The sequence below is a fragment of the Parasteatoda tepidariorum genome, chromosome 4 (genome assembly GCF_043381705.1).
Source record: "Parasteatoda tepidariorum isolate YZ-2023 chromosome 4, CAS_Ptep_4.0, whole genome shotgun sequence".
NCBI classification, from domain to species: domain Eukaryota; kingdom Metazoa; phylum Arthropoda; class Arachnida; order Araneae; family Theridiidae; genus Parasteatoda; species Parasteatoda tepidariorum.
Genome location: NC_092207.1, coordinates 101,305,451 through 101,328,635, shown reverse-complemented (window position 1 = coordinate 101,328,635; position 23,185 = coordinate 101,305,451). Strand labels below are relative to the sequence as shown.

The window sequence follows — 23,185 nt, the reverse complement described above, 5'->3', positions numbered from 1 at the left end:
TTAAATCAAGTCAAATACACAGCAACCTATAGTCACTGGGCTATATTTGACTTTCTTTGTTTCTTCTTTTTATGCATGTGTTCTGTAGTATATAAATTTAATCAATTTTTAAATGTGTGGTTTTGAGGTGTACAAATTCAGAAAATAAACTTTCTTGTTGAATTCTATAAGTTCCATACAAAGATAGCGTCAAGTAGTTTTTTTTTCTGTTTTTTTTCTTTCTTACTTACTTTTTTGTTTGTTTGGTGTGTGCAATAGATAAATAAAATATTTCTAGTATTTTTTTAAACTTTGTTTTGTTTTACACAGTGAAAATTGTATAACTTCTCTATTTTTCTGTAAAGCATAGCAGTCAAACATTTTAAAACTTAAATTCATTTTTTAAGCAACTTACAACTTTCTTGGGTGCAAAGTTTTCTTTTGATTTTGATGTAGGAATTCAAGCAAGAAGTTGATCCTCACATGGTTGAAATAGAATCCCTCAACCGACAAGCTCATGAGCTCATGGAAAGAACATCTCCCACTCAAGCTAAAGCTATAAGGGAACCATTGGCGGAAATAAACCGTCGCTGGGATGACTTGCTCAAGGGTATCGTTAACAGACAGGTAAAATAATCATTAAATATATTTTTTGTTCAGTTGGCTTATTTAAATCTATTTTCTTTCATTTTAATTTTTATTTTTTAAGAGGGAGTTGGAGAATGCTTTATTACGCCTTGGTCAATTCCAACATGCATTGGATGAGTTTATGGCATGGATGTCAAAAACAGAAAAAACTCTGGATGACCTTACACCTGTCTTCGGTGATCCTCAAGTTATTGAAGTTGAACTTGCTAAGCACAAAGTAATTTTATATATTCTGTTGTTTGTATCGAAAGCCAAAAATTTAATTGTAATATAACTCCATTTTCTCACTAACAGGAAAATTGTAAATTAACAAAGAAAGACAGATTTTGCCAATGCAGTCAGCTATTGTAAATAGAAAAATATTACAAAATTGTTAATTTGTTGAGCCTTAGGCATAAACTCCCATGAAATGATTCCCTAATTTTGAATTATTTAAACATAAATTTTAAGATTCTTTTACAAATCAAAACATCTTTAAAATTTTTGAAAGAAAATTTTTTTAATATCGAATTTCAGTTTTTCTTTAACTATCGACACGTTTTACCGGAAACTCTTTAAGCTTTTTAAAATGAAAAGAATTACAGTCAGCTTATTAATAAAAGAATTATCAAGACACAAAAATTTTATTTATAACTTATGTTTCATTTTATTAAAGAAAATATTACTTCAGTTATTATGTTTATTCATCAAAAAAAATAATTATTATTCTTTTCTTTTTATTCTAAAATATCTGCCAGAAGATTTAGATTACATTTGTTAAATTTTCCAATAATAAAGCTTATCTTACAATTCTAGTGGAAAAAAAAAATTTTTTTAATAAAATTTTAAATGAAAATTGCTTAAAAGTTAAATGATATGAAAATCTATGAGCATATTGTTTTAAAATTATTTTGGATTTCATTTTAGTTTTTCAAAAAATTTTTTTATTCTATTGGGAGTACAAATTAGTTTGGTCCGTTTTTAAGAGATGGCTCTGCTGTTATGAATGTTTCATAGTGACAGCTGGTTTCGGTGGTTTCAGAGAGGTTAAACATCTGTCAATAATATTCAGTTTATATCGCTTTGAGTTTCATACAAAAGCCCTGCTTTTTACTTTGTTGAATATGTCAAATTTTGTGGTAACTAAGCACCATTTTATGTTTCTGCTTTAATTGGAAGAAAAGTGCAGCTGAAGCACATCAAATGCTTGTAGAAGTTTATGGTGACAATGCTCCAACTGATAAATCATGTAATGAATGGTTTCGACGTTTCAAGAACGAAGAATAGTGTTGTATACTATGAGCTGTACAACCTGGTGATTCCATTACGGGCAATCGGTATAGGCTACAATTGATTCGTTTGAGCCGTACATTGCGAGAAAAACGGCCGGAATACGAGCAAACACATGGCAATGTTATTCTTCTGCATAATAACGGTCAGCCTGATGTCGCGAAAGTCGTAAAAAATTATTTAGAACCGCTCAAGAGGTATATTTTACCACACCAGCTGTATTCTCTGGTCATTGCTCTTTCTGATTACTGGTTGTTCCTACGGATGCTGCACGATTTGACAGATCACCAGTTCACCTCTTTCGCAGAAATCAAAAATTGGCTCCTAACTTGGATCGCCTCAAAAGACGAAACATTTTTTCCAGATGGAATTCAAAAATTGCCTGAGAGGTGGGAAAAAGTAGTAGCCAGCGATGGACAATACTTTGATTAATGTGTTCATTCCTTTTGTTTTGAAAAAAATGCATTTTTGATCACAAAAAAACAGACTGAACTAATTTGTACTCTCAATATAATCTATATCCTGTTCGATTTTCCTGATGTGCACATAATATACTCAGATTGTTTAGTCTAGAATTGATAATATTACGTATTGTCATGATATATTCGCAGTGTGATATATGGAAGTTGAGTAAATGTTATGTTTAAATTTTAATGTACAACAATTTAGGTATTGATGAATGATATTCAAGCTCATCAAACTAGTGTAGACACTCTCAATTCGGCTGGTAGGCAGTTAATTGAAGCTAACCGTGGTAGTGAAGATGCCAGCGTCACTCAGAGCAAATTGAACAAGTTAAATAAGAGATGGCAATTCTTACAAGACAAAGCTGCTCAACGACAGAGGGAGTTGGAAGAAGCGTTACACGAGGTTGGGGTTTAAAAACTCTCTGAGTCTTGACATTATTCATTAAAAGCTGTTTTTTTTTTTACACATCTATTTTAATTTTCAGGCTCAAATTTTCAACCAAGAGATCCAAGATTTATTGATGTGGCTTAGTGATATTGATAGTCAGTTAGTATCTTCTAAACCAGTGGGTGGTCTACCAGAAACAGCTAGAGAACAACTTAATAGATTTATGGTACAACAATTATTTAATAAAATATTATTCTTTTTGCTGCTAAATTTACTAATTATTTACTACACCTATTTATGAAATTGTATCTATTTTATATGCATTAAAAAAATTATAGCAAATTTGGAATTCTTCAGGAGAGTGTTTTGCTTTCCATCTGAGAAATAATCTGTCCTGTATTTGTGCTGTTATCTAGTGGAAATTCTGCTAATTTATAATCACCTGATAATAATACTTAGAAACAGTTTGATGTGATTACATCACGTTTTGAGAAAATAAAATTTTAACACTAGATTATCCCAATCTCTTCTAAACCAACTAATGAATATTTGCATTTTTCTTTTCAGATTTAAAAATAAAGTTGTATACTTGTCAGTTAATCCAGACTTTCAGAACCGTTTTTATAATTAAAATTTTGTAAAAGACCCATTTTGACAATCAACTATTTTGTTAGGAGTTCTTTTTTCTGATAAAACGTTTTGTGAAGAACTCGAATTTCGCCTAGAAATTTGAGTCCATTAACAGAATTGATGATGCTAATAATGAGTTGATTAATTTCTGATAATAGATTATACTAATAATTAGATAACCTGTGATACTAATTAATTTCTTTGTTGTATTCTTAGTTAACTAAGGACTTAATGATTCATCATCATTAAGACAAATATATTTTAGTTTTTGCATATCTTAAAAATATTGAAGTTTAAATGAGATCTTTTTTTGTGCAGGAACTTTATAATGACCTAGATAACAATAAACACAAAATAGATTCGGTGATGCAACAAGGTCAAGATTACCTGAAGCGTTCAAATGAAGGGGCAGCTGGTAATTTGCAGCATAACCTTAAAACTCTCAAACAACGCTGGGAAAATGTACTCAATAGAGCCAACGATAGAAAAGTAAGATTTATTTTGATTATATCACTTGTTAAGAGATTCCACATTTAACAAGAATGTTTCTTTGGTTCTCTTTTAGAGAGCAGTTTTTTCTTGTATATAATGAGGGGGAAAAATTTGGGAGCATGAAATCTTCAAATCAATAGTTTAAAATGATTATTTTGAAATATGTTTTGATGCCATTTAGTGCTAGGTTTATAAACTAAAATACTAGTTGAATCAATTTTCAAAATAAAGAACAACAGTTGCTGCCTTAAGAGAAAGGAGACATAAAGCCAGCCCTCATTTTCAAAAGAAAAAAATTTGAGTGGTTTTGTTAGAGTGGTTGCAGGAGCATTTCCAGTTTCAGAGTGTTGAATGCTCATTTTGGGGGTAAAAACCATGAAACTTTTAAATAAGAAAGTGACGCAATATTCAATTATGATATGTAAAATGATGAAATTTTTGTTACCTTGATGCTTCTATGTTTTTGTTTTTTTGTTTTTTTTTCATGAAAAGTTTAAATCTGGATTTAGCGCTCATTTTTCTGTTTCCCGAGTTCCTCATTATGTGCAGGTCTTACTGTATATAGATTTTATTTTTTGATTATAAGCTGTGCTGTCTTTTAAAAAAATTATTTTAAATGTCTTCTCAGTTAAAACTAACAATTATTTAGATTTATCTTTGTAGAAGGGGTATTTAGTTTGCAATTTTTCTAAATAGCATATAATGTGTGCTAAGCCATTGTTTAGTAAAAAAAAAAAGGAAATTTGTGAAACTAACACTCATACCTGCCAACTTCTAATCCCTTCCATTATGATTTTTCCAAGTGGTAGTAAAATGGAATTAAAATTTCAATTGTAAGCAAATAAAATAAGTTGTATTTGATAAAACATCAGCTGACAGTCATGATAGTAACACTTATTAATATATAAGCTTAATTTTTTTAAGAATAGTGGTGATCAAAATCATTTAAAAATTAAGTTTTTAATAGAAAATATAGTATATATTTACTACCACTTTAAATGTGAAAATAAAATTTTACGCCAAATGCGTAAAAGTTGGCAGGTATGAACACTTTTATCTTTTTTTTCTTTTCCAGTCCATTTTTTAAACATGGCTTTCTAATATCTTAGTACATTATTATAAGTTTTAAACCGTATAAAATGTTTTTGTAAATATGATAAACATTTGAAAATTATATGTTCAAATCATATGTTGATTTTTACAGAAGTGTAATTTTTGTGCTTTTTCATGACCTACATCTATCTTAGTCTTGTATGCAATCAGGGGTGATTGTATTTCAGGGATACCCCCTGAATTACAGATTTTTTGTATCATTCTTCCAAGTCTAAAAACTAGAAGCAGGACATGCGATTTTTGTACAAATATCGCAGAATTCCGCGTATCTCGAAGACCATCCACAAATCAAAAACTTAGAATCCGACAAAATTTTGAAGCTTTTTCTAAATTCCGTTAACAAGACATTAGCATACATTCTTTCACCAATTATGGGAAGAATTGCGTCCTACATGATTCTTTCGCCAGTTTGATTTTTTAGGCAGTCTTTTGCCTTTTTGAATATTTGGAACTGTGTCCAAATCTGCTAATATTACGATTCTTATTTATACGATTTTAATATTAAGCATTGATTTTCGTATTTATGCTTTTTTAAAACAAAATATTGCGATTCGTGTTCAAGCGAGTTTAAAAACCCAATGCCGTGATTTAAAAAATATACATTGGGATTCATATTCACGCGATCTAATAATTATGTACTGTGATTCGTATTTGCACGCTTTAAAAATTTAATATCGCGATTCATATTCATGTGTTTTTAAAATCCAATATAGCAATTCATATTCACGTGATTTTAAAGTCCAATATCGCGATTCATATTTATGCGATTTTAAAATGCAATAACGCAATTTTCAAATCCAATGACGCGATTCTAAAATCCAATATCACGATTCTTATGAGAAGTAAGTTTTTTTTTTAATTAGTTACCCTAAAGGTGTGCAGGGATCTGTCCAGACATTTTGTGAAAGGTCCGTTTTTGTAAAATTGTGAAAAAATTACTCGTAATTTGTGAGTATGAAATAAACGTTAAGTCGCATTCTTTCAAGCAGGGTCCTGCTTTTGTGAATTTGGGCAAATGGGGTCCTGTTATTGCAAAAAACGTTTTCAATGAGTTTTAGAATTGTAAAAATATACAAGACAATGCTCAACACTGTAAAATTATAATTTTGAAAAAATAAATTTTCAAAAATAAACAGCAATTGCTGNGGGGTCCTGTTATTGCAAAAAACGTTTTCAATGAGTTTTAGAATTGTAAAAATATACAAGACAATGCTCAACACTGTAAAATTATAATTTTGAAGAATTAAATTTTCAAAAATAAACAGCAATTGCTGCTACTAAATTAGAGATGCAACATACAGATATTTGGTATTTAGCCTATACTGCTGATCGCTGAATATTCATTTCGGACAAATAAAGGAACTGCCGAAAACAAAACTTAGTTCGTTTGCATCTTATTCGATTTACAAAACAATAATGAAGATAAACACATTTGTGAAGGGTCCGATTAAAAAATAAATTATTATGTGAAGGGTCCGTTAACGGACACAAATTTCTTTTAAACAGACCCTTGGTGTGATATTATGCAGTGGTAGATAATTTAATTATAAATGTTAGTTCAAAAGTTATGTTAAATGTGAAACATGTATGGTATACAAATTGATATCGATTTTTTGCACCTAAAATTTTCGGGGATTTCACTCTGTGCCAAAATTATTCCTGTGTATTGTTATGTGATTTTAATTTAAAATAGAAATAATTTATCTTGCAAAATTATGTTTTACGAATTTTGTTTTGTTATTCAGATTAAATTGGAGATTGCACTCAGAGAAGCAACAGAATTCCATGGAGCCTTACAAGATTTTGTTGAATGGCTCACAAATGCTGAAAAATTCCTTACTAGTCTGAAGCCAGTAAGCAGAGTAATGGATGTCGTACTCGAACAAATCGAAGATCACAAAGTAAGCAAACATTTCCATGTTTATCAAAAACATGTTTTCTAACATGCTTGAGAAAAGTTAATTTTCACACATTCCTTAACAGGCTTTCCAAAAAGAAGTCAGTGCTCATCGAGAAGTGATGCTCAACTTAGACAAAAAAGGAACACACTTGAAATATTTCAGTCAGAAGCAAGATGTCATTCTAATTAAGAACTTACTGATCAGTGTTCAACATAGATGGGAAAGAGTTGTTTCAAAAGCTGCGGAAAGAACCAGAGCTTTAGACCATGGATACAAAGAAGCAAAGGAAGTATGTATTTAATTATACTATTTTTTAGTATTTAAACATTCTTTTTAAATGTGTATTCTATTAGCTATTGTTGAGAAGTCTGGTTTTATACCATTGGTGCCATTTATAAATTCTACATTTGTGTTGAATGATTTGTTAATAGTTAAAACAATCTCTCGCTATCAATTTACCAATTGATTCTTTCTAGTTTCATGATGCTTGGTCAGATCTCAGTCATTGGCTGGATGATGCGGAGAAACAACTGGATGTACTTACCCACGTTGGTAATGATCCTGAGAAGATAAAGCAAATGTTAGCTAAGCATAAAGAATTTCAGCGAACTCTTGGCTCAAAGCAACCCTATTTTGATGGAACCATGAAACTTGGTAGAAATCTCAAAGAAAAATGTCCTAAAGTAGATGTGCCCGTTTTGCAGGATATGATGGATGATCTGAAGAATAAGTGGAATAATGTCTGTGCCAAATCTGTTGATAAGTGAGTAGTCTCTTTACTGTGTGCATCTTATTCATTGAAGATATATGTTTTGCAGATACTCAAGAAGCATTTTTTTTTTTACAATTATGTAATTATTCAATGTGTTTAAATAAGAGTTGGGTAGGGGCTGTTTATAAATAATGTTTTACTCCCCCTTGCTATGAAGTGTCACACTCCTTTGTCACGTACCGTGCTTATATTTCATAAATATATATTTGCAGCTTAGAAATAAAGCACCCTGTTATAAAATCATATTCAAAATTTTGTTTTTCTCTGTGTTTTAATCATATTTATGAGTATAACAATAATAATGATTAATAATATGAAAATAATTAGGATGCATAAATATTTTTAATTTATTGAAAATGTCACAAACCTTCTACTACACCAAACATGGCATCATTTATGAAGACTGAATCACCAAAATTTCGCAAATTAATCATCATTTTGATGCTGTATTAACCCAACAATTTTATGTTTTTTTTTCCGTTCTTGAAAAATTCGGACACTTAATCAAACACAAAATTCTGTGTCAAATATTGATTGTTTTATTTCGAATGTTGATTGTTATGATCTCTGCTGTTTTCAGGCAACGAAAACTGGAAGAAGCTCTCCTGTTCTCTGGTCAATTTAAAGATGCTGTTCAAGCTCTCATCGATTGGTTAGAAAAAGCTAAAAAAACTTTATCTGAAAACCAGCTCTTGCATGGAGATCTAGACACTGTCATGGCTCTTGTGGATCAACATAAAGTAATTTCTTTTTTAATCTCACATTTACAATGATTCTTGATGATTCTCAATGATTGTGCTAAATTTAGACAAAAGTTTTTATTTGGGAAATGCTTGTAATTGAGGGAATTGTGTGGGAAGAATTTTTTTTCTTTCCTAGAATAAACATGAGAGAAGGGAAAAGTAAAAAATAAACTTGATCTACACTGAACCTCAAGATAAAAAAAAAAAGAGCCCCTTAAATTTTAAGTAAAAAAACCATATTGCAATGAGACTCTCACATGGATTAATTGGTGCAGTTCCACACAAAGCAAATGAGTCAAAAAGTAAATTTGTGCTTCAAAATTGTTATCTTGTTATGTTAAAAATATTATCATTTATTATATATTTTAAAAACTGAGAAAAAATTCGAAGCTGCCAAAAAAGCAATTGAAATAGGATTTGGATAGACCCTGAATCGAATTTCTAATTGTAAAATGAATGCAACCCAAGACAGAAATTGTTTAGTAATGAATGAATTCAATCTAAATAATTTCATTTCTTAATTTTAGTCTTTCCAAGATGAATTAAAGAGTAGAGCAAACAATCTGGAATCAGTACGAAGAACAGCCAGGGAATTGTTAGAAACTGCCAGTGAAGAGGATGCCAATCATATTCGAGAACAGTTGTCACAACTTGATCAAATGTGGATTGATGTTGCCAATCTGGCAGAAGAAAAACAAAGAAAGCTTGATGAAGCCCTTCACGAAGTATGCATTTGTATTTACAATATATTTTTCATAATATCTATAGAATTGATAGTTTCTTAACAGATAAGGGAGTATTCATTTAAGACTCTGTTGAAAAAAAAAAATTTCTTCTCTTAATTCAATGCCAAGATTATTTTAATGCAGTATATAATGTGTATTAAGTATAGACAGTTTCAATTTATTATTATTGTATTAATGGAGCAAACTTTTTCAGATTCGAAAAAAACATCATACAGTGTGTAACATTGTAATGTATTTTTGATATATGTATAACATAATGTATGTCTCATCTAGCTGTTCTTAACAGCTATAAAGAATAAAATCAAATAGGCTCAAAATTAATTAATATTTTAGCTCATAATCATTTTTATGAAATAGATTTAACTAAAAATCCATATTTTATGCTGAAAATATTTCATTGTTAGCTTGTATTGTGTCTTATAATTTGCATGCAAAATACAATTTTAAATTTTCATGTTAATTACTGTCACTTGTGTTGGGAATATTAATATATGCTTTTTAAGTGAAGAACAATTGTTTGATATTAAGTAATTTAAATTGAAGTTAAAGGAAAAAAATCTTAAATCACCTTCTATTTATTAACATTCTCAGAAAACTAATTATATCTAATAGAATAAACATGTTTTCTTAGATATTTTTAATGCATGTGAATACATTTATTTAAGGCTGAAAGACTGCATAAAGCTGTCCATATGTTACTTGAGTGGTTGTCAGATGCAGAAATGAAGCTTAGATATTCTGGTCCCTTGCCAGATGATGAAGAAACTACCAAACAACAAATAGCTGATCATGAAAACTTCATGAGAGAGATGATTGAACAGGAAGTGAACAAAGATACCACCATCGCCCATGCTCAAGAAATACTGAAAAAGTGCCACCCAGATGGTGTGTCGGTTATTCGCCATTGGATAACCATCATTCAATCACGATGGGAAGAGGTCAGTTTACATCTGTTTTTATATGCATGTACATAGTTTCGATGACAACGAAAATTTCTGCTTAGTAGTGTACTATATTTTATTTTGAATAATATTGAGTATATTTTATTTGAGTAACATTATTCATTTTCATTTGATCTCACTAACTTTGATTTAACTTTTTATTTTTACTTTGATTTATGTTGTAATTTTTTTCTCCCAGCTTCTCCTGAATTAAGAGATAAAAATTCTTAGACTTTTTTTTAAATAAAAATAATTTATTTTCATCAGATCTTACAAATATAAAAAGTATTGAAGCTTTTATGACAGTACTTAAATGTATTTTATGAAAAGTTGTAAGATATAGTGATAGAAACCCAAATATGTTAACATTTAAATGGAAAGTATAAAGTTAAAATTTATTGATTTAAGAAACTCATATTTTTTAGTTTTTTAAGTCTCTTTTAGATTTTTAAGCAATTCTATACTACTTATAGCAAGCACACTTGTAAAAAAAAAAAATTTGTTTTTTTAAAAAAATTGCAATTTTTCAGTTTTTATTATAACATTATACTCTATAACAAAACTTGAAATTTTAAAAGTATCTCTATGTTAAAGTTATCTTTGAATTGTAATCTTAGCATAATAACTTTAAATGGATGTTATTAATGAAGAAGTTATTATGTAAGGTATCATTGTGGGCCAAACAGCGAGAACAGCGTCTCAATGATCACCTGAGATCCCTGAGAGACATTCTTGATCTTTTGGAAGAACTTTTGAACTGGTTGATCAGTGCAGAAAATACTCTCACTACACTAGAAGCAGAACCATTACCAGATGAAATTCCTGTTCTTGAACAACTCATAGCAGACCACCAAGTAATTAAACTTTATTTTATAAAGATACACCCTTTTCAGCATTTTTAACTGACTTCATTTTTAACAAAATTTGGTAGAAATTTAAAGATTACTATATTTGTCATTTTGTAGTCCAATTTTGTTTGACAGTTAAATGTTATTTATTAAATATTTAAGCATTTTAATATTAAATATTCATTATATTGCATTCAAGTGTTTTAAATTAGAGGAGCAATTTAATTTCCCCTCTTTAATGATCATTTCTGTGACAAAATTGGTTCTTTTAAAGTAATTTAAATTTTGCACTTCTTTCAAATAAAATCAATTATATTTAAACTATATCAATTTTGTTTGTTAGGTATTCATGGATGACATGACCAAACGACAACCTGATGTTGAGCGGGTGACCAAAGCTTTCCAATCTAAACGCCAACCACCTCAACAACAGCAAAGTCATCCAGGAAAAGACAAAGGTCGTGAAAGGCATGAATCGGCACACGATCGCAAATCTGGAAGAAGTACTCCCTCAATACCCAAAACACCTGCGTATGAGCATTATACACTTCACATAGTAGAATCTTCATTATCCAAATCACATTTTTATTTAAACCGTAGTTAATTCTAAAAATAAAAAAAAATTTCAGCTCTCATAAATCAGCCTAATTGGAATTATATATATATATATATATATATATATATATATAATGGTCACCTAAATCAATTTTAAATTGCCAATTGCCACTAGCATCAAAAGTATTAATAAAGTGCGCAAAAAAATAAACCTACGCCTGAATAACTTTTGATATAATGACGGAATCTTCACGTTCAAATTTGAATCAAATTTTAACTATTCAACTTCTTAAAAACCATTTGACCGATTTTGCTCAAATTTCATATTTTGCCATGTAAAATTACATACATTAAAATGCTTGCAAAAAATTTTATGCCTTACAAATAAAAGAAATTTTCGAGATCATTAAATATAATTATAAAATTAATTTTATAATTGTGTACAAAGATTTTTCGATTCACTTAAGAAAATCTCGAGATATGCGAAAAATAAAATTAACATTAAGGGGTCCAAACTTTGTACCACTCTCCTGACCGAACTATTGGGACCATATTTCCTATTGCGCATAGCCCCTATATTTAAGAGATCAGAAAATCGAATCTGCCAAAAAAAGAGGTATGTTTATTCAGAGAAAGTACGTTTTTGTGTCCAATTTGGTAACTTAAAATATCGTCTATAAGTTGCTTAAAATTTCGTCTGAAGTCTCTCACTTGAACTATTAAGATTAAGCTCTAAAACGTGAAGATGCAATCATTGGATTGAAGTTATTCAAGGTGGTCAATTTTTTTTCACACACTGTACACTAACTGATATCCGAACAAAGTCTCGATAATAAATTTTACTACAGCAACACTGAAATAATAGAAAATGAGACTCTCTGGTTTATAAAGTAAATGCCTCTACACATGAGGCATACAAGATTTTAAAAAAAAAGACTCCTAGTACTGCATGACTATATATAATTGAATATTTTGTGTTAGTAAAAAGTAAACGTTTTTTGTTGGTTTTTAAAAATAATCTGTTTTACAGCATATTATAGTAGTTTTGTAAAGCTATTTTCATTGTGAAAATAAATTTTTAAAGAAACCACATTACCTTAAATAATCTTTCTTATCCAAATATTTTACTCGTAGCAGCTTTGGATAATCGAGATCCTACTGTATTTTCATAGAAAAATTAAGGTTTTTATAATGTATTAACTTTTGATTAAAATTGCTTCTTTCCTCTAGAAACCGTCAAGGTTTTGAACCTGAAATTAAAAATCCTAGAGCTAGGGAGCTTGTAGACAGGTGGAGAAATGTCTGGCTTCTAGCTATGGAGCGACAGCGCAGACTTCAAGATAAACTGAACTATCTTAAAGAGGTATTTTTAAGAAAATAGTAAAATTAAACACAGACTAAGCTTTATATAAAAATAAATAATTACATTAATTGTGTTTTTTACTTTCAGCTGGAAAGAATAAAGAACTTTGATTTTGATGAATGGCGTAAAAAGGTATATAAATATTTATTGTAAAAGATTATAATTATTCATAACTATAAGATAGTTTGAAAAGATTTGAATTCAAATGAAAATTAGCACATTTTTCATGTATATATATGTATAAAAAAATTTAAAAAGAAGCATTTATTAATCAATAATGTATTTTCTATCATTTGTTTAGGCACAAATTTTTTTTTTTTTTCATTTTAGATCTGGCATAAAGTTTTGCATTCATTATAAACTTTTTTGTTTAAGGTCTAAAAAAATTTTAATCAAAATTGAAAGCTGTATTCTAGAAGTAAATCCTGTATTTTTAGTTTTCAGCTTATATTTATGTATATTTTGTAATAGCTTTCTAAGATTTCGAAATTTTGTTTGTGAAAATTAAAACTGATGTTTTGTTTTAATGATAATTTTGTTTCATTTTCAGTTCCTGGCATGGATGAATAACAAAAAATCCAGAGTAATGGATTTGTTCCGAAAAATTGATAAAGATAATGACGGAAAAGTAACTCAAGAAGAATTTATTGAAGGCATTCTGAAATCTAGTAAGTCTGGACTATTTATTTTTATAAATATCTTACTTTTACAAAAATATGTGTTAAAAATTTAAATTTAAAAACTGCATTTTAAAAATTTTAAAAGTAATATTTGTCATAATTTTATTAAATATTTCAAATTTAAACTTGTATTAGAAGATTTAGCTTGTATTAAAATATGTGTCACTATTATTAGTTTTTTCCCTTAAAAAGTGGGATGAATTTAGACTTTGTCTACCAAAACAAAAATAGAGTACTAAGGAAAACTTATAACTTTCTGAACTAGTTTATTGCTTGCTGGATGACTAAAAATAATTTCTCATTATGTATGTTTTACCTTCACATCAAACATATCAGCATTGACTATGTAGTTTTCTTGCATATCCAACCATCTTAAAATAACACCAAATTGAGTAGTAAATTAAAAAAAAATTATTTCATGAAGAGTATATAAAAACTTCTAAGTAATTTAAATACAATTCTCAAAATTAATGAATGTTTTACTCAAAACTTACTTCTAAAAATCTCTATGCATTTTCAGAATTCCCAACTAGTCGCTTAGAAATGGAAAGGGTGGCTGAAATATTTGATCGCAATGGTGATGGCTTCATTGACCACAAAGAATACATAGATACTCTTCGACCTGATCGAGAAGTACGATTTCTTAAAAGTATCGATCAAACATTTTCACATCTTTTATTTGATTTACTCTTCAACACACTTTTTTATCTCTTTTTACGCAGAAGGGACCACTGACAGAAGCTGAAAAAATACAAGATGAAGTTCAACGACAAGTTGCTGAATGTACATGTGCTCAACGATTCAAAGTATATCAAGTTGGTGAAGGCAAATACAGGGTATGTGTGATTCAGTCAAAACTGAAAAGTTCAATTTTAATGTTATGGGTTGTTTTTGTTTTTTTTAATCACTTCTCTGACTATCCAAAGTTATCTTGGCTTCATCTGTATTACAGTAACTATTACCCAAAATAATTCCATCATAGCCGAAATTATCGATACGGTTTGTTTTATCTAATTTTTATTCAGCAGAAAACAAAACAGTATTTTGATTAGTAAATTTTATTTGAGAGCTTTTAATTTCAGGGCAGAACATGTGTTTTGCCCGATCAGATGCTGGAGACGTAAGGATAGAAAAAAAAGATATCAAAACTAATGCAGATATTTTTAAGACGATGGTAGTGTATCTACCACTACAAAAATATAATTCACTAGTATATAACACATGTTAACTCGATTTTATGTTCATCCATGAAGGTTGAGATTGTCTATAACTACTCCTCACCCCACAGAATAGAATGGAAGTGATTTCGGATGACGAGTGATTCCTGAGATTTCCCAAACTGATGCTGAACTGGCGATAAAATAAAGTGATTTCTTACTTTAAAAAAATAATACATTTTCAACTTTAAACATGGATGTTATTTTTCAGTTCTTTTTATATAATAATATAAAAAATGGCAAGTGAAGCAGTTACAATTTGTTAGTTTTAATAAATTTAATTTAATTACAAAAAAAATTTGATTTGTTAACAGCTTCTTTAATTTATATGCAATTTTATATACCATTGGAGAATACAGATTGAAGACTGTTATGTTTAAAAAGATGAATTAATATTATTTATTTTTACTTGTGATGTATTTCTTTTTGTTACCTTCAACAGTCTATATCTTTTTTGTTATTATGATAATAGTTTACTAGAATTTTGTATCCAGTCTTATGGATAGTTATCATACTATATGGTTACGTAGTGTTGTAATCATCTTTACAAGTAAATTCAAAATTTTAAAAAAAATCTTTGTACTGAATATTTTAAAGAATTTTTAATTTGTTGAAATAAAAAGTTGAAACTTTTGCAATCAAATGTTGATATTATTTTTCTTAAAATTTTTGAATATTTTCTAGTTTGGTGAGTCTCAAAAGTTGCGGTTAGTGCGAATTTTACGCAGTACTGTAATGGTAAGAGTTGGAGGAGGATGGGTAGCGTTAGATGAATTTTTGGTAAAGAATGATCCCTGCAGAGGTAAGCTTTATGTCAAGTATCTGCATACAATATTATATTATTACAGCAAATATTGGAATCTCAACTACGCCAAAATAATTCTACTTATTTACCTCTGAACCACACTCCTCTTCACTGGAAAAGAATATTATTACCTTTGTTACTTAAAAAGTTGCTGTTATAAATGAATGTTTGCCTTATATTCATGGTTAAAAATAAATTATTTCTAGTTATTATTAACCCTCCCCGTACGGCTCTCGCAATTTGAGCTGGGTATCAGTTTCATCCCAGACTGCGGGTCACGTGAATATCGCGGGCTAAGAATTTTCCCCCCTTGTTTCAATACTGATCCCGCTATTTCCCGGTGTAGGTTAAAAAAATATCATTTGATGCTTATTTTCGCTGCCACTAGAGGGTTCAGATTTTTTTCTTCTCTTGCTTGATTTTTTCTCGTTCGTATTTGTGAGTTGCATATTTTGTTTTTCTTTCTCGCAATAAGCATTTATGAAAGATATGGATTTGCCGAGTTATATGGGAATAACAGACGAAAATATCTTGATTATGAAGATAGTGATTAGGTTATTCCATAAATCTGAGCTTTTATTTTATATTTTCTGTTTCATTACAGAATTTCTGCAACATTTTTTGAGATAAAATATTTAAAAATTATATTCTCCTGAAAATAAAAATATCGCATGAATTTTTTCACTTATAAACCCTGCCTGTTGAAATAGTATTACACTGAATAGTATAATGGTAGTATTATATATTTTTTGAAAACGTCAAGGCCAATAAATTCTTGTATTATTTTAAAACAACCGATAAAGATGTGAATTGTAACATATGTAGATAAAGAAAATCTCCCCAGAAATGGAAAGTATAAAAACTGAGCCATACACTGAGGGTTAAATATGTGAACCATAACTAAATTCAACATTTTTAGAACCCTAATAAAACTTGCTTTAGATATGAACAGTTATTTAGATAATTACCAAAACTAGCATTCTAGATCTTTCTCTTTTTTTTTGGGTAAAAATTGTTTCAATAAAAATTATTAGAAGGCACAAAGTTCCAGTGAGGAGGAATGTTAAATTCAAAAAGAGAATTAAAAGCTTTGACTGAAAGTGGGAAGAAATAAAAAGTTTTGCTTTTTTAGCATGCAATTACTGCACTCATTTATTTATTTTTTTTATCACTTTATTTTTTATACTTTTTCAGAGAAATGCTGAAACCCTTATTTACTTGTTACTCATTTTTTAGCTCTTATTTATATCTTGCTAGCCTAGTTTAACTTTCTATGGTGTACTTTTATTTAGAATATGTGTTTATGTGAAATTAATTATTCTATTTGCAACCTATTTTAAATGAGATTATAGCCCTTCTTATATAAAAGGTTCATATATGGTAAAATATAAAGGTCTATAGGTTTATATAAAATGAATGAAATTAGCGAAATTTAACTTATTATCCTTTTGACCTCACATTTTTTAATTTTAATATTTGTTGCATTCAAACTAATTTTCGACATTTCACAGAAAAGTTGTTAGTATCCAAACCATTTCTTCAACTTCTGAGTATTTTTAAGAATGAGTATTATTTTTATTCGTATTTCATTGTCTCAGCAGTATTATTTTCTGGGCACTTTTAAATTTTTAGATTATTTAAATTATATTTTCTAACTGTAATGTTCAAAGGAAATGTTTTTAAAAATCGAGCTAGAAAATTAAAGATTAACTGTAAATAAATCTACGTTGGGTGGATTTAAAAAGTTTGCTATAATTATTTACTTTAAACTATATTGATAATTATGAAGATAGTTAGATACATATAATTAATTTTTTAAGTTATACTCTAAGTTACATTATAAAATGAATTGAAATACAAAAAGTTAAGTATACCATTAGAAAATCTATATATTTTATGTGTGTATGTTTTACCCATTAGAATAAATGTGTAAATCTTGTAGAGCATCAACACTATGCACTTTTTGAATATTTATTTCAGTTATTTGTTTTTTTTTTATGTTGTGCATGTTTGCATGAATTTAGTTGCTTTCTTATTTAGCCAAAGGTAGAACGAATCTTGAACTGAGAGAACAATTCATACTGGCAGAAGGTGTTAGTCAGTCACTTCAACCTTTTAAACCTAAAGCCAGTCCCAATTCATCACAGTCTTCCCAAAGTGCATCCTTTAATCGATTGCCTGCAACGGGTCCCATAACAAAGGTTTGTTCATACTAATCCTATACAAGCTATAAATATTTAATCTGAAATAACCATACAATCACTTCATGAACAGTTTAGTGGTTCACTTTTTTTGTCTAAAAATATCTTGCCATTAAAAGGGCTTTAAAACAAACAAATAGCATGTATGTTTTAAAAGTTGCTAAACTTTTTTTTAAAAAAATAACCAATTTGGTGATACTTAGCTAGAAGTGAACAAAATCGATGAATAATTTTCAATGAATGAGCCCAGTACGGGAATAACTTCTTTAATGTTAATAATTTTTTAAAAATTAGGTCATAAATGCTTTTTATTTTCACAAACTGCAGTTTCTCTTTATAGTATGCCATTTAGTTTAAAGAACATTGTCTAATGATACGCTAAAATGGACCTGAAAGTCATGAATAACTGCTAAAAACTCACACTAGTTAAAAAAATATCCTATTATACCTAAATAAACGTTATTTCCTTTAAAAAAAAAAAGGCTTTCAAAAGACAGCTTAAATTCTTAATTCAACGATTTGCCCTCAACAAAACACTATACAGCCAGTGCATTAACAGTTTCTCAGTATAGTTATTGCCTGTCAAAACTAGTATAAAGGAAGGAGTTTATATTATAATGTTTTTAATTTGGCCTAATTTTAAATTATGGAGCTCTTAACGATGGTTACACTCATCTTGTTCTTCAATTTTGCCTACAGAATGTAAAATCGAATCTTTTAAAGCTCTACTCATAAAAGGTAAATTTGAAATGGTTAGTTTTATTGTTTATTTAATGAATCAAAATATTTATTTAATGAATGAATATTATTTTTTAATGAAATAATAAAAGCTTTTTTTTGTACTTTATACTTTAATCAATGTTTATTTGCACAATTTTTGCAATTTGAGTTAATTTTTGGTTTTTAATTTTCTTTCCTTCGATTTCCACTTTTGCATCTGTTACTTGAATCTCTGTATGAATTGTTTTTCTGAAATATGTATCAACGGCCTTAAAGCCTTTTAAATTCATAGCTCTGTGCTGTTATCATGATTGGTTTGCCACTTTTCAGAATACGTGTGAGTAATATTTCTTTACAACGATTGTAAAAGCTTTGCACTGAATTAGCTGAAAGCATAAAGCTTCCCCTTCCCTAAATAGAATTTCTTTTTTTTTAATCCTTGTGCAAATATTCATAGTGCAGATTTCTTTTTGTAATTTTCTCTCTTAAAACTCTGATTCATAAAATTAAAAATTGAATAATTTAGTGTTATCTTTGTAAAATTCGCATTTTTGTTTGTTATGAACTTCAAAATGACCTTTATTTCAAAGTTCAAAACTTACTAAACTTCAAAATATGAATAGTCTTTGGAAGAATATATTTATTTTAAATACCACTTTTTAAAGATGGCTATCAATTAGTTTAGCTAATTTCCAAATGTTATTAATTTCATATTATCTATTTGCGTATTTTACGTTTAAAAAAAAAAAGAAATTTATACAGTGAAACTTCATGTTGCAGACACTCCTGCAAAATGGACAGTTCTCATTTCGGAAATATTTTTAATTCTCTGTGAATCTATGAATAAACCCTCTCTTGTAATCGGACACAGACTGTCATTTGTACTCCAAAATGTTATTTTCAATGTGTTCAAACCGGACACCACCTTTTCTAAAGTTGAAAATAAAACTACTTCTATGTTAAATTCTAATTTATATATATATTTTCTTCTTGACAACACAGATGACCCCACAAGTTGAAATTAAATGACTTCTCTTTAATTTATTTAATCTTCCAATCAGTTTGACACCTGTACTTAACACAGTTGGGTAAAAAATATAGAACAGAAATATAATCATGTAGGAGTTCATAAAGATTTATTCTGACTTTTGACAAAAGATCGATTGTGAATAAAACTGGTGCCTTTTTACTTGTCACGTTTTCTATCAAGTGTTGATAAGAAACATGATACAAATTCTGATGATCCAGTTTCTGAATAAACAAATTTGTTTTGCTTGACTGGTGAAAGTGTTATCATTTAGTAAGCATTACGCAGAGTATGGAATGAATAATAATGATTAAAATAGGTTCGCAAATAATGACATTGAGAGCGATAATGATGAAACTAATGCTTTTCTGAAAAGGAACCAAAAAGAAAACTTTGCATGATAATGAAACTTGTATTGAGGAACTGATACTTTTTGTCTATCTGAAAATGATGAAATGGGTGTAAAAATTCTAAATGATTCATAAAGATACGGCAAATCGCTTCGATCACATCTTTCTTTTCAACTGAATAAATTTAAAACAAAGGCATGTAAATGTATCAAATTTCTTGTTATTTATTATAAGTTTATTGTAAATTATCATTGTTTTATTAAAATTAAATTAATATCAATGTAAATAGTTATTATAGATTATTTGAATATCATTGCAATCATTCTAAAAACAATTTATTTCTTTAGCTATTAGTGTATCCTTTCCCATAAACAGACAAAATGTTTGGCCCCAAGAGTGTCAGCTTAACTGAGGTTTCACTATATTTTAAAACTTTGTATAAAGATCTATATTCTACAATTTTTATCGTTAGTGCCTCAATGATAGAAAAATAGTGTTAAGTAGAGCATGTTTATCGATCCTCTATCTGCAGATATCTTTTTTGAATGCTTGTTATTTTGTTTGTGATGCTTATTTATTCAAAAATAATCATTTTGCAAACTTTTATTTATTCATTGCTCTAGTTGCATCTCTAAAACCTTTTAAGTTATTATTTCCTCTTATATCTCTAAAACCTTTTAAGTTTATTATTTCCCCTTTCGTTTGGAACGTCACAATTTGTCTGAAGCTGTCCAGTTGTTATTCAATAACCTCTCTCCTTCATTTGCATGCGAGTGACTGCACTTACCAGCTTTTTTTTTTAACATTTCCTTGAACGAAAAATAATAACTTTTGAGATCATTCTTCAAAAAGCAGCCTCTGTTTCAGCTCCTTGCCTTCTTCTACGCTGTCTTCCAGTTGTAACACCAGAGCCTTCTTTTTATAATCCTGTCCCCTCTGAAGAGGGATCTCGTATTCCTGTCTTCCATTGGGTAAAACTCTCTTCATCATTATGCATCATTAAAGCCGTTTTTCAAAGCCCTTACTATCTTGTTGAAAAGAATAAAAGGAAAAAACATTTTAAAATTATGTTCAACAACATTTTTCGTAGCTAATGCGGTTACAGTATTTGAAATAAAGCCATAATTTTACTGAAATGAATTATCTGAGCTTTAGAACTTGAAAGTTAATGAAACTTTTTAAAAAAATACACAGTTTTATAAGCCCCAGTGAATGCGGCGTTGGAAAAACTTTTTTATTTATTAAAACATGAGTTGGCAAATGCTAACTTTAACAAAATTTTAGCATTTCTTCATTTTGACAAAGAGACCTTCTTCATAATGACCATGAAAAGTGCTGACAAACTTGACTTAACACTCATGATTAGCTGTTGCAAATTCATATTGTCAAAATAGTGTATATTATTTAAAATAAAAATAATAAATTTTTATTCATGCCTTGAGAAACAGTGCTGTGTTCAAGCAGTTTTTCAAATATTAGAAAAGGAGATTAAAAATTCTTCTTATTTTTTAATATATGTTTTTTTTTGGTTGTTTTTTTTCATGTTGACATTTTACATATTTGTAATCATCAAAATTTAATGCAACAGCTAAGAATGGCTTTTACAAACACACAATAAAATAAAATTTGCATATGATAAAAGAAGCCTTTGAAAAACAGCCTTAATGAATTGAAAGAGATTCTAAATTAATCATACTTTCTTACTTTCTATATTTTTCACTAAGCATATTAATCGTTTTTAAATAAAATGCAGAAGTTATTCAGTTGACCTTATTACAAAGGGGCTGTTAAAAACTACAATAAAAAAAGTGCGCCCTGAGTCACTTGTGAATCTAGTTTTTATAAAATGAGTTGCGAATTTCATGGTTTTAAAGAACACTTTTACCATAGGCAAATTGGCGCCAAATGTCATTTAACTTTCAAAACTGGAAATTAACATGCATTTTCTATGAATAAATATATTAACAGAAACTATCAAATTTTTGTGAAAACATAATGCAAAATCTATCTTAAAACAGTGCTATATTTAATATATATAGAAAAAAAATTTAAAATTTATTTACAAAAATTGTTTTGCGTTAAGTAATTTTTTTTTATCAAGATAAAAAGGCTTTAGATTAATAGTTTGAGACATTTTTTTAAGTTTCAGTTAGTTTTAAGGATATGGCGAAAAACACAAAAATAATGTTACAGTTATTGAACTTCTAACCATTCTAGTTAAATTTTCTAAACATTCAAGAGTTATGACTTCTTATATATCAAAAAAAAATAAAAAAATATCGAGAATGTCTGTTTTGTATTTAACTTCATAACTTAATTAATCTTCAAACTAATAATTTTAAATGTTTCTCCCAAACAAACAAAAAATCGATTTTTCATGAGGGGAAATCCAAACTTCTAGATCAAAAATTATATGAAGTATTTCACATATCTGTGTAGTGTAAATAAAAATCATAAAACTGTAATAGAAAGGTGTTGCATTCAGCACAAAAGTACCACAAACTGTTGTAAATAATAGAAAGAAGGAACACCATAATGTTTATTTATTTATTTAGTTTAAGAATATTAATTCATTGCTGAAACAAGGAATGAGAAGTTTGTGTGTATGGGTTTTTATAACTGCAAGTTTTTAATCTGTAAGCTTTTTTACCTTTTTTTTTTTTTATAAAAGTCAAAAGAATTTTTAATTGGTATTATTTTACTTTAGGTCTGGATTTCGATTTTAAAATAAAGCAATATCGGCAGAATTGTTGATTCCCTTTACATTTTTCATGGAAATTCTATTTTTATGAATTTGAATTGTAATTTAAAAAATTTCAAGAAGTTTGGGAGTACATGTATTGTCAAAAAATTTTAATTGTATAACATATACAGATCTCAATTTTAATTTTGTACAGATAAAGCAAGGGTGAAGGAAAACAAACTGCTTAGTATCAAAAGGATTAAATAATTTTTTTTTTGTATTCAATTTAATTCTCTTAATTTAAAGTATTTTAATTTTAGCATCTCCTTAACCACTTTTTAAAAGAATATATATTCTAATTTGTAATTTTTTAATGATTTTGTGTTCTTTAAATTTTTTGAATGAAAAGGTAAGAGAAAAAAGTGAACGCAGTGTTCCCATGAGTAAGCAAAGAAGCAACGATTCTGCTAGTGACTTCAGTTATAGTGATGCAGATAGTAGTTTTGGCTCAAAATCAGCAAAGTCTAGAACTCCCAACCGACTGACTCCAGGAGGTACGTATAAATATTATCTGCTTCTTGTGTCTACTAAATGTATTTCAATCTTTTTATTTATTTACTTCTTGAAAAATTGAAAATTTTGAAGAA

The 23,185-nt window shown here is 28.5% G+C and overlaps 1 protein-coding gene across 10 annotated transcripts in view; it reads left to right on the top strand.

Annotated features, from left to right (window-relative positions):
• LOC107438834 (dystonin-like protein short stop) overlaps positions 1-23,185 on the top strand; it is a 223,597-nt gene that overhangs the window by 198,151 nt on the left and 2,261 nt on the right. For 9 of the 10 annotated variants that reach the window (XM_043046522.2, XM_071180282.1, XM_016051216.3 and 6 more), the window contains 21 exons: positions 436-606; positions 689-844; positions 2,566-2,766; positions 2,849-2,977; positions 3,700-3,870; positions 6,732-6,887; positions 6,970-7,176; positions 7,364-7,650; positions 8,240-8,399; positions 8,930-9,127; positions 9,814-10,086; positions 10,755-10,943; positions 11,281-11,468; positions 12,723-12,855; positions 12,943-12,987; positions 13,406-13,523; positions 14,056-14,168; positions 14,258-14,371; positions 15,437-15,554; positions 17,598-17,758; positions 22,948-23,092. In XM_043046522.2, coding sequence (XP_042902456.1) covers positions 436-606; positions 689-844; positions 2,566-2,766; positions 2,849-2,977; positions 3,700-3,870; positions 6,732-6,887; positions 6,970-7,176; positions 7,364-7,650; positions 8,240-8,399; positions 8,930-9,127; positions 9,814-10,086; positions 10,755-10,943; positions 11,281-11,468; positions 12,723-12,855; positions 12,943-12,987; positions 13,406-13,523; positions 14,056-14,168; positions 14,258-14,371; positions 15,437-15,554; positions 17,598-17,758; positions 22,948-23,092 — 3,433 coding nt within the window. Of the gene's footprint in view, positions 1-435; positions 607-688; positions 845-2,565; positions 2,767-2,848; positions 2,978-3,699; positions 3,871-6,731; positions 6,888-6,969; positions 7,177-7,363; positions 7,651-8,239; positions 8,400-8,929; positions 9,128-9,813; positions 10,087-10,754; positions 10,944-11,280; positions 11,469-12,722; positions 12,856-12,942; positions 12,988-13,405; positions 13,524-14,055; positions 14,169-14,257; positions 14,372-15,436; positions 15,555-17,597; positions 17,759-20,722; positions 20,827-22,947; positions 23,093-23,185 lie in introns of all 10 variants that reach the window. The other variant, XM_016051217.4, reaches the window with a different exon arrangement.